A 16,236-nucleotide genomic window follows, 5' to 3' on the forward strand; every position below is an offset into this window, starting at 1 on the left:
TTATATGCAAATTCCTCAATAGTGTTTGCTCATGTTATATCTTTTCATTGAAGTTGTTCAATTGTGCCCAAGTGGCTTTGTTGTTTCCAGGGAATGATGCTGAGTGGCCTATGTTTTGCCGGAATGTTGATTCATTTCTATTCCGGCAAATTTCAGGTTCTTGATTTGTCCACTTTTTAGCAAAGGTCATGCCGAAATTTTCCGTGAATTTCGGCATGACTTGTGCTACAAACTAGGACATATCGAGTGCCCGGGATTTGCCGCACCAGGAAGGAGTCAACATTCCTGCAAAACAATAGGCCTTTTTTTATGTCATTATTCATCTTACTAGGTCTAGAATTAATTGACTAGATTTAATCATAGGAAACATGGCTAGCAACGATGAAGGACAGGGTTCTGGTGATTGCGACGACGTCTACCGGGCGGCAGACGAATTTTTTAGCCTTGCCGATGATCAACCGATGTTGTTGCTGGGCGCACCGGTGGCATCGGGGACTGAGACCGACACGCAGACCGGTGCTGAGACTGAGACCAGCGCTGAGGCTCAGACCGGCATCGAGACCGGCGCTGCCTCGGGGAGCGGAGCCGGTGTAGAACCGGAAGAAAAGAGGCAACAGCTTTCTAACAAACTCAGGACTACTAGACTGGTGGTCACGGAGGTGGACAATGGCAATTTTGAGCCAAAGGCACCCGAGGAAGCGCGTCGATGCTACGGCAAGCAAATAGGCTGCATCGTATGGACAACCGCCACCATCAACGGTGAGAAACTACAGAAGATAGAAAATATGAGAAGCTCCCTCCTAAAGAAGTTTCACCAGATATTCTTGTTCCCGGGCCGGAATTAGAAGGATTATGAAGATCCAGATGAGGACCCGGCAATGAAGAAGATAAACAAACACGCCATGACCAAGTTTAGCGACGCGTTGGCCGCCTGGAAAAATCGAGTGAAAGCAAAGATCATCGACAAGAAGGAACCCTACTCCGAGATTGTAAAGGATAATCCGACAATCATGGAAGAGCAGTTTCAAATATTCAAGGAGGCTTGCGAGGCCGAAGCTGCCAAAAAAAAGTCTAAGTACACGAAGGGGCTTCAAGAGAGGAACATTGGGAGCCACCACCTCGGAAGCCGTGGTTACGGCGGAAAGAGGTCCAAATGGGCCAAGGAGGACGCGGAAGCCGCGAGTCTGGGCATCCCAGACCCCTTGGTGGATTTCACCATCCCGCAGGAGCGTGACGTCCTCAGGGCCCGGCACTGTTGGGACCCAGTGAAGAAGGTTTACGAGACAAAACCGGTCATTACGGAGTTCATGAGACTGCTGGTAATTTTAGTTTCTGATCAATTCGACTGCACACATTAGTCATATTTGTAAACGATCCTTATGCCTTTTGCAGAGAGAGCAGCACCGGATTGCGGCCGAAAGCGACTCGCCGTCTGAGGCATTGGCGAGGCCCAAGTGGGACACTCCATTCAACCTGGCGTTGAACATATTGAAACGACAACCGGTGGATACTCGACCTTCGTATGGACGCGTGCATGGTGTCGGAGACGGCGCCACATGGAAGAAGTACTACCGTGAGACCACGGAGGAGAGAAAGGAAAGACGGAGGTTAACTAAAGAAAACATCGACAAGAAGGTTGAGATTGCGGTTGAGAAGAAATCATCTTAGACAGTCGCAACAGCGGTAGCTGCCGCAAAATAGGTGGTTGCAGATTTGTCTACTTCCTTGGTGACAGGAGTTTTCACTTGGACAAGGAAAAATCCAGAAAAAATGCAGAGGACTTTCCCCTTGCTGACTTCTTGGGGAGTAGCTCGACTAGCATTGCATCAGCACCTGCTCTCGCACCGGCTCCCGCATCGGACATGCTCGGTGGTGCTTCGTTTTTGGCTGAGCTCGACGCCCTCACGGTATCTGTCACACCGGCCCCCTTCAATATAAATGTATAATCTCCCGTTTTCGTTGCCTTTCGGATGTCTCACGTCGCAGACTTTTCTTTGCAGGCCGACGAAACCCCGTGCACCATATTGTACACCATCGACGACCAGAAGGTGGACGTGGGGAAGACGACGATAATGGAGTCGAAGGAACCATTGTTCCACAGCCGGCCGATCCCCCCGAACGTCTTCAAGGTTTCCGTGGCCAGTGTCAAACCGGGCCACGAGAATTTGCCTCCTCCAATACTAGTGGGGGATGACGACGAGACACCGCGGCGGCTTGGTGATTGTTGCAATGGGTGGGTTCTGTTGTGGCCAAAGAGTCTGCTTCGTCTGGAGGCGGCTGGGAGCACACCCACGAGCACGCAGCCTCAGCAAGGTATGAAAATCAACACCCCACCTACCAAATTAGCGTCGGGTGTTGAGTTGGGTGATAGCGGACGGGGTAAGGAGGAGGCTCCATTAGTCGTTGATGACGTCGGTATGGATGAGGATGAGGACGACGATGGCGCTGAACAGTATGTCTATACTGGAGCCTCCTCAGGGTTTGAGCGTCATGAGTCGATGCCTGAATTGCCGTCTCAACGTATTATGGACGACCTTCCAGTAGTAAAGAAGTCTAGGAAGAGAGTGAGGAAAGGCAAAAAAGCTGATTCTATGATCCAGCCGCCTCAGCAGCCTCGGCTTCAGGACCGTATAGATATCCCCGATGCGGATAAATGGCATATCCCCGGTCAACCAATCCTACCTGCAACAGCTCTACGGGTCAGATTCGGCAATCTAAGGAGACTTCATGACGATGTGCTGCGGGTAGAGAAAGGCCTCATTGCCTCGAAAGATCCAGGATACCCACTCTACGTGGTTAACGTTCCGCGGCAAATGTCGTACTTCGACAGCTTCCCCGCGGATAAGTTCTTCCTCCGATTCGATTACATATTCGACATGTTTCACGTGAAGAAGCTGGATTTTACGTTTGTCCGCATTTATGCCTTGCACATGAACTACATCATCGGGGTTGAGCAGATATCTCATATCTGTGTCGCTGACCCATACTACATGCACGAGGGCTTCTTGGGAGCCTGCGCAAAGCACCGTGAATACGCGAGGGATTACATCGTCAGTTTCATGCTCACCAATAAGGACAAGGAGGCGATTCTCGTGCCTTATCATCCCGTGTAAGTCATCCGCGCTACTATCCTTCCTTCGATTTCAATCATTCATTTACATGGTGGAGGCTAATTAATTTGAGGTGTATTTATTTTGCGCAGCGGCGGGCGCGCCGTCCTCATCATCCTCTACCCCCGATTCTCCCACGCTCTTTACTTGGACTCGTCGAAGAACATTCACAAAAAGGATTACACCCACATCAAGGATGTTCTCGACAGTGCTATGTTTTACTACCAAGCAAGGGGTGGAGAGGTTAGGGACAAGAAGAGAAGGGGCGGCAGGGTCGCCTTCGGCCATAAGACCGACTTCTGCTGCATCCAGCAACCGAACGATTCTCTTAATGATGGATTCTATATCCTACACCACATGCTAGAGTATAGACGGGATCACCAGAACCTTCGCATGTCACCTAGATCTGGCGATGCCCATATTCTGCAATGGGCAAAGGACATAGGAGATATCGAGGATCATCGACTTCGAGCTGAGTTCTATAACATCCAGCGCGAACTTTCCCAAATCATCATGAAGGAGGTCGTCGGAAAAACAGGAATGTTCTACGGAGAAGGACAAATGTCGCGGGAAGACGTCCGAACATGGATAGCCTCTCAGCGTCTCGACATGAAGCCTTTCACTAAGCTCGAGGACTATCTCCCTGGCTTGGATGGATGGAACGACAAGTTGGAGTGATTGTCGATATATGACAATGTGTCCGTTTAGTCCATACTTTCTGTATGACAAAACTTTGAGTTATGCACGGTGAAACTTTATTTGTGATGTAATTAAACCGTCCTCCTCCTCGACTAGCGAAAATCACTCTAGTTAGGGCATTTTGGGGTACGATGAACTTTGTTATTTATGCTTATGATATGTTGTTTCTATTTTTTCCAAGTCTGTCTCTTTCTGTTGCTCAACTATATATGTTGCATATCATCGACTCATGTGACGATGCAGGTGCATAGATCATAGATGGCGAAGAAGTGCTACGCCAGGAGCATATATACGACAAGTGGTCGGAGTGTCAGGCCCAGGTGTACCGGTTTCCGGTTTCCGAGCGACAGGCAGTAGTTAGTTTAGGTTCACGCTAATGCGAGAGAGGGATATGAACTCATGTACTCAAAGTGACAGCTCTTCTCGCGTATATCATTGTTTAGATGGATGACGATGTATTTGCAAGTAATCGAGACTTGTATCGCTATTTCCGAGATGATGACGAGAGACCACTTTGTGTTGGATGATGATGACATGATTTGATGAGACTAATTGTATGTATATGCTATGATTACATTTGTATGTGTATGATATTCTAAAGATTATTGTATAAAGCCTATTCAAATACAAAACAAATACAAAACAAATATGCATGGAAAAAAACTAATAAAACTAGTAGTAGCGAGGGGGGAAAATTTAGCAGTAGTGCTTCCCACTAAATAGCACTGCAGATAATATCAGCAGCGCCCTTTTCTAAAAAGCGCTACAACTATTCATGTATAGCAGTAGTGTGGGACAACAGGCGCTACTGCTATACGTTAGCTGTAGCGCCTTATTAGTAGCGCCGGTCCCCGTGCTACTCAGAGGCCCAAAACCCGTGCTGCTGCTAGGCTTTTCCCTAGTAGTGGATGTTGAGAAGATGATGCGGGAGCTAGGCCTCCGGGAGGAGGATCTGGACGACGTCGTCTTCGACAAGAAGGATGTTCCGCCGGAATCGCCAAGGTGGGTAGCATTGATAAAGGTCAATACAAGCAAAACCTACAGCCAGGCCTGGTTCTACAGGAATATGCGGGCAGCTTGGGACGTTTCCCAAGAAGTGAAGTTCAAACCATTGGAGGACAATCTTTACACTGTCCAGTTCACATGTTTGGGGGATTGGGAACGCGTTATGCATGAAGGCCCGTGGAATTTCAGGGGAGATGCGGTGCTGCTAGCTCCCTATGATGGTATTACAAAACCCTCGACGATCAAACTGGAGAGTATTGATATTTGGATCCAAATCCATGATTTGCCAAATCTTTATGCTCATCTAATCCAGCCCCTGGCTTCTAAGGTTGGTGAGGTTCTCTTTGCTGAAACCCAGTCCCATGACTTCACCGGGAATTTTTATCGTGTCTGGGTACGAATCAATGTGCACAAACCTCTCAAGAATGCGGTATCCATGGTTAGAGAAGGAAAAAGGCAGATTTACAAAGTAAAGTATGAGCGGCTCCCTGACTGATGCGCCGTCTGTGGGATGCTTGGTCACCTATACAAAGAACATGGCAACGGGATCCACCCACCATCTGCATTAGTGTTCAAGGAACTCGGAGCTGACTGGTTTATGAGATCGGGTAGAGGCCCTGGAGAGGGCTGTGGTCGTCGTGGCGGTCGCCGCGGGGGCCGATCCGGAGGCAGCTCAAATGGAGGCCGATCAAGAGATTGGGAGGATTTTGTCAGCATATATGGTTCTGGAGCAGGGCGTGGCCATCAACCATACGACCCAGCGGAAGTGGCTAGCGAGATGGACACCGATGACTTAACCAGGAAGAGACAAGATAGACAGGAGAAAAACAAGAATTGCTTAGCTTCTGATGGTATCCCACCTGACACTGCTAGTGGCCTGTAGCTAGCGATTGTTCCTGTTGGAAGCAATCTATCAAGTCCTCCTCCCCAGAGAGACCCGAAGAGGTCTAAGGTAGATGATGATGGTTCAGAGGGAACGAATTCGACCGTGAAGAATTTGGCGGGCTCCTTCGAGGAGCGCCGCCGATCCCAATGAGTGCCCTATGTTGGAACTGCCGTGGCGCGGGCAAACCGGCGGCAGTTCGAGAACTTTGTGAGTTCGCGAGGAAGTTTGCCCCTAACGTGTTATGCATTGTTGAAACACAGATAAGTGGTGTGCGGGTTGAAGCTTTTGCAAACACGTTGGGATATGATCATGCATATGCTATTGATAGCCAAGGGAGAAGTGGAGGTATGGGTATTTTCTGGAATAACACTACAGATGTTCAGATTTTAGGTGACTCTGTCTATCGCATTGATGCTAGAATTCAGGAGGCTGGCCAAGATCCTTGGAGGTTGACCTTTGTATATGGTGAGGCTCAAACTCATTTGAGGAGCCAAACTTGGGATCTAATGAAAGGTTTATCTTTTTGAATGACCTACCGTGGCTCTGCATGGGGGATTTCAATGAAGTTCTACGTCCGGAAGAACATCAAGGTGCTGCTACTCATAGTAATGCACAAATTCAAGCCTTTCGAGACACTGTTGATATTTGCATGTTGATGGATCTGGGCTATCGGGGCCGCTTTTGGACGTTTGAGAAGAAGGTGAGGGGTGGCTCGTACACGTGCGTTCGCCTTGATCGCGCACTAGCATCGCCGAGTTGGATGGCAAGGTTCCCACTAGCACACATTAGCCATATCACGTCCGCGTCTTCAGATCATGGGACTATCTTGCTGGAGACGGACTCGCAACAGCAACGATCAGGTGATCAACAGTTCCGGTACGAAGTGATGTGGGAATCACATGAGGAGTGGCGAGACACGATCATCTCAAGATGGAATGCGGTGGCGCCGGGGTATGGAGTTGGAGATTTTCGGGACAAGCTGCTCTCAATCTCGAAGGATCTCGCTGTTTGGGGTAAGGATACTTTTGGTAGCATGCGAAAGAAAATTAAAGAAGCTAAATGTCAGTTAGAGCAGCTCCGGAGCGACCCTGCACGTACGAGTCCGACTCACATTGAGTTGAAGATTAATGAGAAGCTGGTGGAGCTTTACCATCGAGAGGAATTAATGTGGCGCCAGAGGTCGTGTTTGTAGTGGTTGTCAGCGGGAGATAAAAATACAAAATTCTTCCATATGAGAGCCAGCATGAGGCGGAAACGAAATATGATCAAGGCCTTGCAAAACTCCCTAGGAGTGATCACAGATGATCCGGCTGAACTGAGAGTAATGGTGACAGATTTCTACAAGTCTTTATACACCACCGAGGGTGTGACCGGGATGGAGGATGTTCTTATGCATGTCCCTGCGAGGGTAACGCCGGCTATGAATGAAGAGTTGTGTGTTCCGTATACCAGTAATGAGGTCAAGGCAGCGCTCTTCCAAATGTTCCCAACAAAGGCACCTGGCCCGGATGGTTTCCCCGCACATTTTTACCAGCGCCATTGGGATATCTGTGGGGACGAGGTGACAGAAGTGGTCCTCAGGATTATAAAGGGAGAGGAGAGTGAAGAGGCAATTAATGACACTGTCTTAGTTCTGATCCCAAAGGTAACAAGTCCAACCCACCTCTCTCAATTCAGACCTATTAGCCTTTGTAATGTGCTCCATAAAATTGCCTCAAAAGTCATAGCTAATAGGCTGAAGGTCATAATACCTGACATTATTTCTGAAGAACAGTCAGCGTTCGTCCCCGGCAGATTAATATTAGATAACGTTATATGTGCGTATGAGTGTTTGCATTTCATGAAGAGGAACCGATCAAAAACCAATAGCAGTTGTGCACTGAAACTTGATATGATGAAAGTATATGATCGCTTGGAGTGGGATTATCTTCAGGCCATAATGTTCAAGCTAGGTTTCTCGTCTGCTTGGGTGGACATTATCATGGGGATGGTGAAATCAGTATCATTTTCTGTGTTGTTGAATGGTGAAAAGCTAGAGCATTTTAAACCCTCAAGGGGTATTCTACAGGGAGATACGATCTCCCCCTACCTTTTCTTACTTGCAGCAGAGGGCCTGTCGTGCTTTTGAAGTCCAGTTCTTAGTCGTCTGCGTTTGGTGGCATCAAGGTGGCCCCTACAGCCCCAACTGTTAGCCATCTATTGTTTGCAGACGATAGCCTGTTGCTTTTTAAGTCAAGTGTGGAGGGAGCAGAGAAACCTGTTGGGTACTTATTGTGGAGCCGCGGGACAGAGAATAAATCATGAAAAATCTTCTGTTTTCTTCAGCAGAGGTTGTCCAGATTCTCTTAAGCAAGGTGTCATGCAACGACCAAACGTCCATAATGAATCTTTGAGTGACAGATATTTAGGGCTGCCAATGGATGTTGGTCACTCCAAAAATGGCACGTTCAAGTACCTTCGGGACATAGTGTGGGAGAAAGTAAGAGGATGGATGCAGAAAATGCTTTCGGTTGGTGGAAAGGAAGTCCTCATCAAATCGGTCGCACAAGCGATCCCAGTGTTTTCAATGTCTTGCTTTAGACTTCCTAGAGGAGTTTGTGAGAGTGTAACCTCCATCATACGGCAGTTTTGGTGGGGCAGCAAACAAGGAAGAAGGAAGCCATGCTGGGTCTCGTGGGATGTCATGACAAGGCCAAAGGACCTAGGAGGGCTAGGTTTTCGTGATCTTGAGATCTTCAACGTTGCCCTACTGTCAAGACAGGCTTGGCGACTTTTACAAGAACCAGACTCCCTAAGTGCTCGCATTCTTAAGGCCGTCTACTACCCAATGACAACCTTATTGGAGGCGGGGTTAGGCCCCCATCCCTCGCAAGTTTGGCGAGCTATTATTGATGGAAGAAATGTATTGAACCATGGGATCATCAGGTGCATTGGTGATGGAGCAACGACCAGAATTTGGCATCATAACTGGCTTCCGAGAAGTGGCCTCATGAAACCTTTTCCGCCTCGTGTGGCTGATCCTCCGTGGATAGTGAGCGATCTGATCGAACCAACCATGGCATGCTGGAGAGAGGAGGTAGTACGCCAAGTCTTTGTTCCCACTTATGCGGAGGCAATCCTGAAGATCCCCCTCTATACAAGACAAGTGGACGACTTTTGGGCATGGTTGGGCGATCCGAGAGGGCGTTTCTCAGTAAAATCAGCTTACAAATTGATCCATAAGATGAAGATGGGAAGGGAAGACTGGCTAGATGAGGCCGAGGATATGTCCAACGGAGAATCAAAAGGATGGTCATCTATTTGGGGATTGCAAGTTCCTTCAAAACTAAAAATATTCACATGGAGGCTGGCTCGTCACTCACTTCCTACCAGTGATGTTCTGCATCACCGAAACATGTCACCATCGCATGTGTGTGCGTTATGTGGAGCAGATGACAACTGGCGCCATTCTCTTATTGATTGTAACTACGCCCGGTGCGTGTGGGCTCTATCAAATGAGGATATGGTGCAGCATATGTGTATGCAGAGAGATGAACAGGCAAAGAGATGGCTCTTTCTGATGAGTGAATCACTTCCTCAACAGGAATTCACTACCATGATTGTCACACTATGGGTGATTTGGGCAGCGAGGAGAAAGATAATCCATGCAGGAATTTACAAAACTCCATTCGCTACTCATGGTTTTGTCACTAGCTACTTGGCTGATTTGAAGTACATACCGAAACATGTTGACAGGTCACCGGCAACTCCAAAGGTCCACCCTACTGCTTGGCAGCCACCACCGAATGATCATGTTAAGATTAATGTCGATGCGGCTGTGTCACGTGCTGGTGGAAGGGGGGCTGTGGGAGCCGTTTGCCGCGATGCATCGGGTGTGTATTTGGGGGCCTCGGCAATTGTCTTCAACAACATAGAGGACCCGGAGGTGCTTGAAGTTCTAGCTACCAGGGAAGCGCTGGCGCTTGCCGAGGACTTGTACGAGCAGAAAGTTTTCATCGCCTCAGACTGCATGACAGCGGTGGAGGTGATCAAAAGAGGAACGGCAGCAACATATGGAGCAGTGGTACGTGAAATAATGGATAGAGCTCGTTTTTTCTCATCTTGTTCTTTTAGTCATGAATTTCGATCCTCGAACTTTGAGGCTCACAACCTTGCGAAGCATGGATTAACGTTGGGGACCGGCCGCCATGTTTGGTTAGGCCACCCCGGCAATCTTTTGTTCGTCCCTGTAAACATTGTGACGGTTGAATAAAAGTTTCGCGAGTTTGTCTCAAAAAAAATCCAACCACAGGTTGGTTCGCGGTTGTGGCATTTTTTTACGTGAACTAACTGGCATTGTTTGTAGGTTGTGATAACTACCCGATCAAAAAGATGGATGAATCATCAGTCCATCAGATTGGAGGGTATGGGCACTCTTGGGGCAGTAAAAGAATCTACAACTGAGCGCCTCAACCCCCCCTCCCTTCATATGGCCGGGCGAACTCTCAGGTCAGTGTCCGATTAGAAAAAGCTAAGCCAGACGGGTGCCTCAAACGGGTCTCAAACGCCCAGGCTGACCGGCACCACTCATATCCAGTCCAAATATGAGATGTGGGGAGACCTGGGTGCGACCGGGCACGTGCACCACGTGGGATTGATGGCCGGGTCCCACACAGAATCGTCCAAAAACCCAACAGTCTGACGGGTGTCTCCCCCGGTGAGGGCGATGTGAATGCTTCATAAGCTGGCCGAAATCCTCAACCCTAGCCACAACCACTCAGGGCCGGTCCTATGTTCCGGAAGGCCCTAGGGCGAACTCAACGACATGGACCCCTAAGTCCTAAGACTATATGTGTGTGTGCGTGCTACATGAATTATATAACTTCATTTGCATAGTCTTAAGAGTAAACTTTCATCTATACATCTAACTGGACAATGCCATATCACGACAGAAGGACTAAAAGGATATCAAAATGAAACTTACATGATTATCACAACCACAAATAAGAACCAAATTCAAGTGACACCATCAACAATAACAATGCTACTTATAGGCAACATTGAATCTTCAGAACGCTTTGGACCTTTCTGTGATTGAATTTGCAGACCACTTTGCTTTCTTTTTCTTTTTAAGCACCTGATAAATGTTTCTTAGGCAACATTGTATGGCATGCTAATGTACTAAAATTATGAAGAAAAGAGAATCCATAGAATTAGAAATTTGTACATCAAAATTCTAATCTTACACATTGGGGACGGACGAATAATTGATTTTATTGGTTTACTGTTAATTAGCCATTTTTTGTACAAACCCCAGATTTCCAGCATAAAATATGTTATATTCAACAACAACAAAATATTGCACAGAAGTGTTACCTTGATTCCTTGCCTTTGAATCCTTGTACAATGACAAACAAAACAGGATAGATGTACATATTACATAACAAGGTCTGCAAAACACAAATAAACATAGTTCTTGCACACATAGTACTAGAAATAGGCCCGATTTACCGGTATATTCCCCATAAATCGCTTGTCAGAGTGATAAATCGGTGCAAAACCATAAACGATGATGATATGGCATAATCTTATTGGTCACCCACCGACTAGTGATAAATCAGACGATAAATCACTAAATCAGATGATTTTTCGAGCAGTATGGTTGAATTTCTATCGGCCGATGATTCTAGCTGAGGCTGCATGGTGGACATTTGATTTTTTTTAAAGAGCGGATATTTAGTGCATAGGGTTGGATGGCCGCCCCGCTATCCATCGTCGTTTGGGGTGTCCAATTTGATAGAAGGCCTTGGAGATGCCCTTATCCCATCTCCTATTTTTCAGACCACATAGGTTTCCATGCTCTATGCAACCCAATTTCTTCACATGTTATTTTTCCTACGATTTCTCTACAGCTACTCCGAACGGATCCTAAGGAGAGATTGGGTGAGTTGGGGCTTCACAATCCTATATGGGCCCTAGTTTTCTAGCGCACCGGGGATTTATATTTAAAAAATATACCTCATAGCCTCAGAGCTGAGTCCTCCATAATCTCCCTCCAATAGGCAGATGGTGTGTGTCCAATTGCCGGGTTCTATTGGTTTTGAAAATCTTTCAAACTGGTTTATGTTTTTTCTTCTCTTTCCCCTTTTTTCATTTTCCCTTCCATATTTTTAGTTTCTTGTAAAGATATTTCCAAAGGTATATTAACATAATTTTATATGTCCATGTACAATATTTTTAAAAATATATGCCCTATGCAAGATAAGCCATGCAAGAATATGTGCTTAGACCGCTCTTAATTGTTCCAAACAGCCGGCATCAAGAATGAAACATCATGACAATGATCCCTTTAGGAGGAACAATAGTAGCTAGGGATGAATTAGTTATGTGTGCTGACATATACCGGTAATTTCTGCGTTTGCAATGTGTTTCTCAAAAGATAAAAAAATATCATTCTACCAAACTACAGGGCAACTAGTTTACCACTGCACGACCAAGACAAAAAATGAGCTGATGAATGTATTTGATCTGGTCAAAAACCTAGCTGATGATCTTTTACCCTAAAACGACATCCGACCTAAATTAAATTGTTCAGCAAAATGTTGTACTATTAGTGGCATTATTATTTATTTTGACGTAAACTACCTGGCATTATTTGTAGGGTTCTTTTTTGTAAGGAATTATTAGTAGTTGGTATGGGTGCACCAGTCCATCAGAGGAGTTGGTATGGGTGCTGTTGGGGCAGTAAGTATACTAAGGCAAAAATGAAAATAGCCTGGCCCGTGGGATAGCTAGCATGCATCAGTGGCGCACAAGGTAATGCATGTTACATATAGTCAACTACGAAGGACCCAAATGTACTAAGATTTCAGCGAAACACATTTCATCCTTGTGTTAAGTGAATCGAATCCAGACGGGATAGCAAATGCTGCCATGACACAAGGCGGGGGCCAATCAAATCCGTCCTAAATTAAATATGTGGTGGGAAAGAGCATATCACGTGGCAAGAGTATCATTCTTATCGCGTACAATGCAGTACAAGGCTGGGTACTGTTCTATGAGAGTGGCATTTCCTAGCCACTTGTCCTCCCAGAAACATATCTTCTTCTTCCTTGTTCAGTTAATCCATTCTACTTCTTGCTTGTTCGGTTAATCCATTTTTCTTCTTCCTTGGCCGGTTAATCGATTTGGAGGGATTTTGGCGTTTCTGTTGAAGAACTTCGTCTTCTGTGTGGTGTCATGAAATGGATGGCGTGGATATGGTCAGCATTGTTCGGTTTTAATCGCATTGCATTGCCAAAGATGGTATGCCCTCTCTTTCCCCGTGGTTTCCTTTGTCCACAGTCACATGCTCCTCTGTACGCGGCTCGATACCACATGCCTTGTGCACTAGTGATGCATGCCAGGCCAGGCCATTCCATTTTTGCCCTAGTATACTTGCTGCCCCAACAGCACCCATACCGACTTTTGTGACGGCCTGATGCTTCATCCACCATTTTGAAGAAGAAGCTCAGCCATCGCACGCTCACCTCAGGAACCCAATCTCGTCGGACCAACGACCAGACTTTCAAACAAACAAGCAGCTCCCCATTTTTCCCGTCCCTTCCAACGACCAGCGACGGTGAGTCCCCTCTCCGTCCCATTTTTCTTCTCATCACCCGAGTGTGGCCCTAGCGTTCTCCCCTAACCAGGCTAGCCAGATGCCACTGTTTTGAAACAGGGATAGGTAGTGAGGGCGAGGAAGAGAGTCGGAGAATCACGGGGACGGGCAGCTCGAGGGCGACTGCGACTTGAGAATCGAGATCCACGGCGAGGGCGACGGCGACTGCTGACTCGAGATCCAGCTTCTTCCCGTCCTGCGGAGCTGGTAAGTCACCCACACAGACCCCAGCTTCTTTGCTAAATCGTGGATCAGCGCTCATGCTCGCAAACGACTTGGTACGGGGCAAACTGGCGTGCCCACCCGAAATTCCCATTGCGTGTGTGTGGTTCCACCAATCTCACACGCTTGGCTAAGTCTGCCTTGTGTTTAGTAACACGGGGCAATATATCACTGGGAGCGTTGCCCTGATGTTTTTCTGTAAACCCTTTGTTTCCTCTGAATGTTTTCAGGTTAGAGATTAGCAATTTAGCAAGGCAAATGCCTGGGGGTATTTTGTTTTGAAAATGTATCAGCCCCTGTACGTTTATCTGTGACTGAGAAATTACAGCAGTCCCTTACTATATCAAAGTGCAATACGACAATCGCAATACAGCAATTAATTCATACATTACGAATTATTATTAGTTGCTAAAGATTGTTGGCTCATGTTGCTTCCCTTTGTTTTATGAGCTGATTGCTAGGGGGTGTACACCAGAGGACAAATTCATCACTCACAATTCAGTTGAGGGTGTAGACTTTCTATATTGTATCTACACAGACCCCAGCTTCTTTTGCCAGACAAGAGCGTGCCGTACGTGGATCCATGGACGTCAAAGAGGGCGATGGCTGCTGCGGTCTACTTCGTCCGCTCCTTCCCCATCTTGGCCTTCCCCGTCCTCTACGCCATGGGCTCCGCCGTCTGCTACGCGCGCTGTGGCAAGGTAACACTACTCCTAACCACCACGACCCCTGCTTAGATGCTGTGCTCTGCTGGACATTCCGGCCGACCGATTTGCGCCTTCGTGCAGCTGCGGCGGTGCGTGGCGGAGGACGAGACCGACGTCTGGTTCTGGGCGAGGATGTGCTTCATCGCACTCCAGGCGATCATTGCGGAGCTGGCGGTGCTGCTCCCGCTCCACAGCTGGCGGATCACCCGTGCCCTCGCCTACCTCGTGGTCGCTGTCTTAGTCGTGGGCCGCTGTACCTATGCCAGCGTCATGCCTCAAGGAATGCCCCGTGACATCAAGATCCTCTTAGTCTCGGGCATCTTCGGCCTCACGGTGGCCGACCTCCATAGCTTCCTCTTCCTGGCCCGGGGAAGTCAGGAGTAGCTCCTGATCGGTGAGCTCAAGCTCCATGTCCAAGGATCAGCTCATGAGGTACTGAAGTGACAGCTGATGACAAGTTCAAAAAAACGCTGATATATTGTACTACATATAGCTGTTAACTGGATAGATCTCCTAGCAATTCATCCGTCTAGGGTTGGACCTTTGATGCGGAATTACCCTGTTATTTCTGTAGTAATGTGGAATTAGCATATTGTTTGTGTTTCTCGGAACTAGCATATATAATTGGATTGTGCTCGTCTGATCGAGATATAGCAGTATTGAGTAGCTAGTATTGACCAACAATTTGTGTTCGTCTGATCAGCCATATATGGACCTTTTCTCGGTATGATCATCGGCCATATGCAGTATATATAATTGATGTTGGTGAAGGTGAAATTGTTACTGCAGTTTATATGTATGCATGCACTCATGTTGTTTCTCCTGTTGAGCATTGTTTTATATTCATTCCAGTAACTGCTGGTGTATGAATGTGGCTTGGAATAACCAGTCCATCAGGGATGAGTTGAGGCCCTCCTTAATTTTGGTGTCTTTTTTGTTAGATTTGAAAGCCAAAATCGCCATCTGCTTATGGTCGATGAACCCACAGGCTGGAAACTTGTATGAGCGCTCGAGCTCTCCAATGATCAATGCTGTTTGGTGAGCATTTTCTCATGTCTGGGCGCTGATTTCGGTCATCAACTGTGCTCGCTCCTCATGGTCGGAGGATTTATAGCCAAATAGACAATTGCAACACAATCGGCTAAATCCTGCCACTTAATGGGTCATTATCCCGAGCACAATCTTCAACCAAATCGAAAAGATGTTTGGTCATGGCGAGTAGACTGGGGGCAAAGCTTGAATGTCACTGCTTGCACCGTGCCTCTGGGGTGGCCCAGAGACATGGCGAGCATGCTGCACGATGACACATGTCATTGGAATGTTGACACTGCGAGCTTCAGAACACTGAGTTCATCTTGTATGTCTGCCTTGAGGACAATACACGCTTCAAGGGGACATGTGCACATCCAGAGAATCTCATCGAGAGCACGCCCATTAACCATCTCTCTAGGTGTATTCAACAAGTCCATCCATGGGTGCATGGTCGTGTCATTTCCGAGGGAATCTAAACAACCATTTGTTTTAAATTCAAATTTGGCGAATATCTGAAATAACTAGTAAATTACAACTCTATTGTACTGCAATTGGCTGACAACATCAAGTCCACAACGTCTATCCAAGAAAATCCACACTGTAGCTGCAGGAAAATACTAAAAACTACAAAACTGTGAAATGGTAATCGTAATGACATGGGGAGTATATTTATGTGATAAGATTCTCGATAGTGTGCCTCTACGATGATCAATGAGAACCTGCTTACAACTTGCAGAGCGAAGTAATGAAAACAAACACGTTGATGACATGTTCCGCAAGTTTGACCTGTGATTTCAGTCCAGGAGTTGCTAAATAATAGCGTGGTCGATCACAACGGAGTATTTAAATGAATTGTCAGGGAGAAATAGAGAAAATATTGAGGAGTCTTTAATTTATTGATGATCGTAACCATATATACAAATGATTTTCTATGTT

General features: G+C 46.9%; 1 protein-coding gene across 2 annotated transcripts; it reads left to right on the top strand.

The window, feature by feature from the left end:
- The first annotated feature begins 12,914 nt into the window (after nucleotides 1-12,914).
- On the top strand, nucleotides 12,915-14,952 carry LOC147967810 (uncharacterized). 2 transcript variants are annotated; one of them, XM_087522556.1, is made up of 4 exons: nucleotides 12,915-13,300; nucleotides 13,380-13,546; nucleotides 14,023-14,262; nucleotides 14,350-14,952. In XM_087522556.1, exons 3-4 carry the CDS (start codon nucleotides 14,164-14,166, stop codon nucleotides 14,650-14,652), a joined length of 402 nt encoding a protein of 133 aa, XP_087378682.1. In that variant the 5' UTR covers nucleotides 12,915-13,300; nucleotides 13,380-13,546; nucleotides 14,023-14,163; the 3' UTR covers nucleotides 14,653-14,952. The 2 variants fall into 2 exon arrangements, with proteins under 2 accessions (XP_087378682.1, XP_087378681.1); XM_087522555.1 differs by having other exon boundaries at nucleotides 13,400-13,546.
- The last annotated feature ends 1,284 nt before the right edge of the window (nucleotides 14,953-16,236 follow it).

This window comes from Triticum urartu, chromosome 5A (genome assembly GCF_056163025.1).
Source record: "Triticum urartu cultivar PI428250 chromosome 5A, HENAU_Tu73, whole genome shotgun sequence".
Taxonomy (NCBI): Eukaryota; Viridiplantae; Streptophyta; class Magnoliopsida; order Poales; family Poaceae; genus Triticum; species Triticum urartu.

Excerpts from the sequence above, each read along its gene's own strand:
- LOC147967810 (XM_087522556.1), top strand. The coding sequence starts at position 14,164 with ATGGCTGCTGCGGTCTACTTCGTCCGCTCCTTCCCCATCTTGGCCTTC. Across the intron at positions 14,263-14,349 it reads GCTACGCGCGCTGTGGCAAG|CTGCGGCGGTGCGTGGCGGA; the intron begins GTAACACTACTC and ends GCCTTCGTGCAG.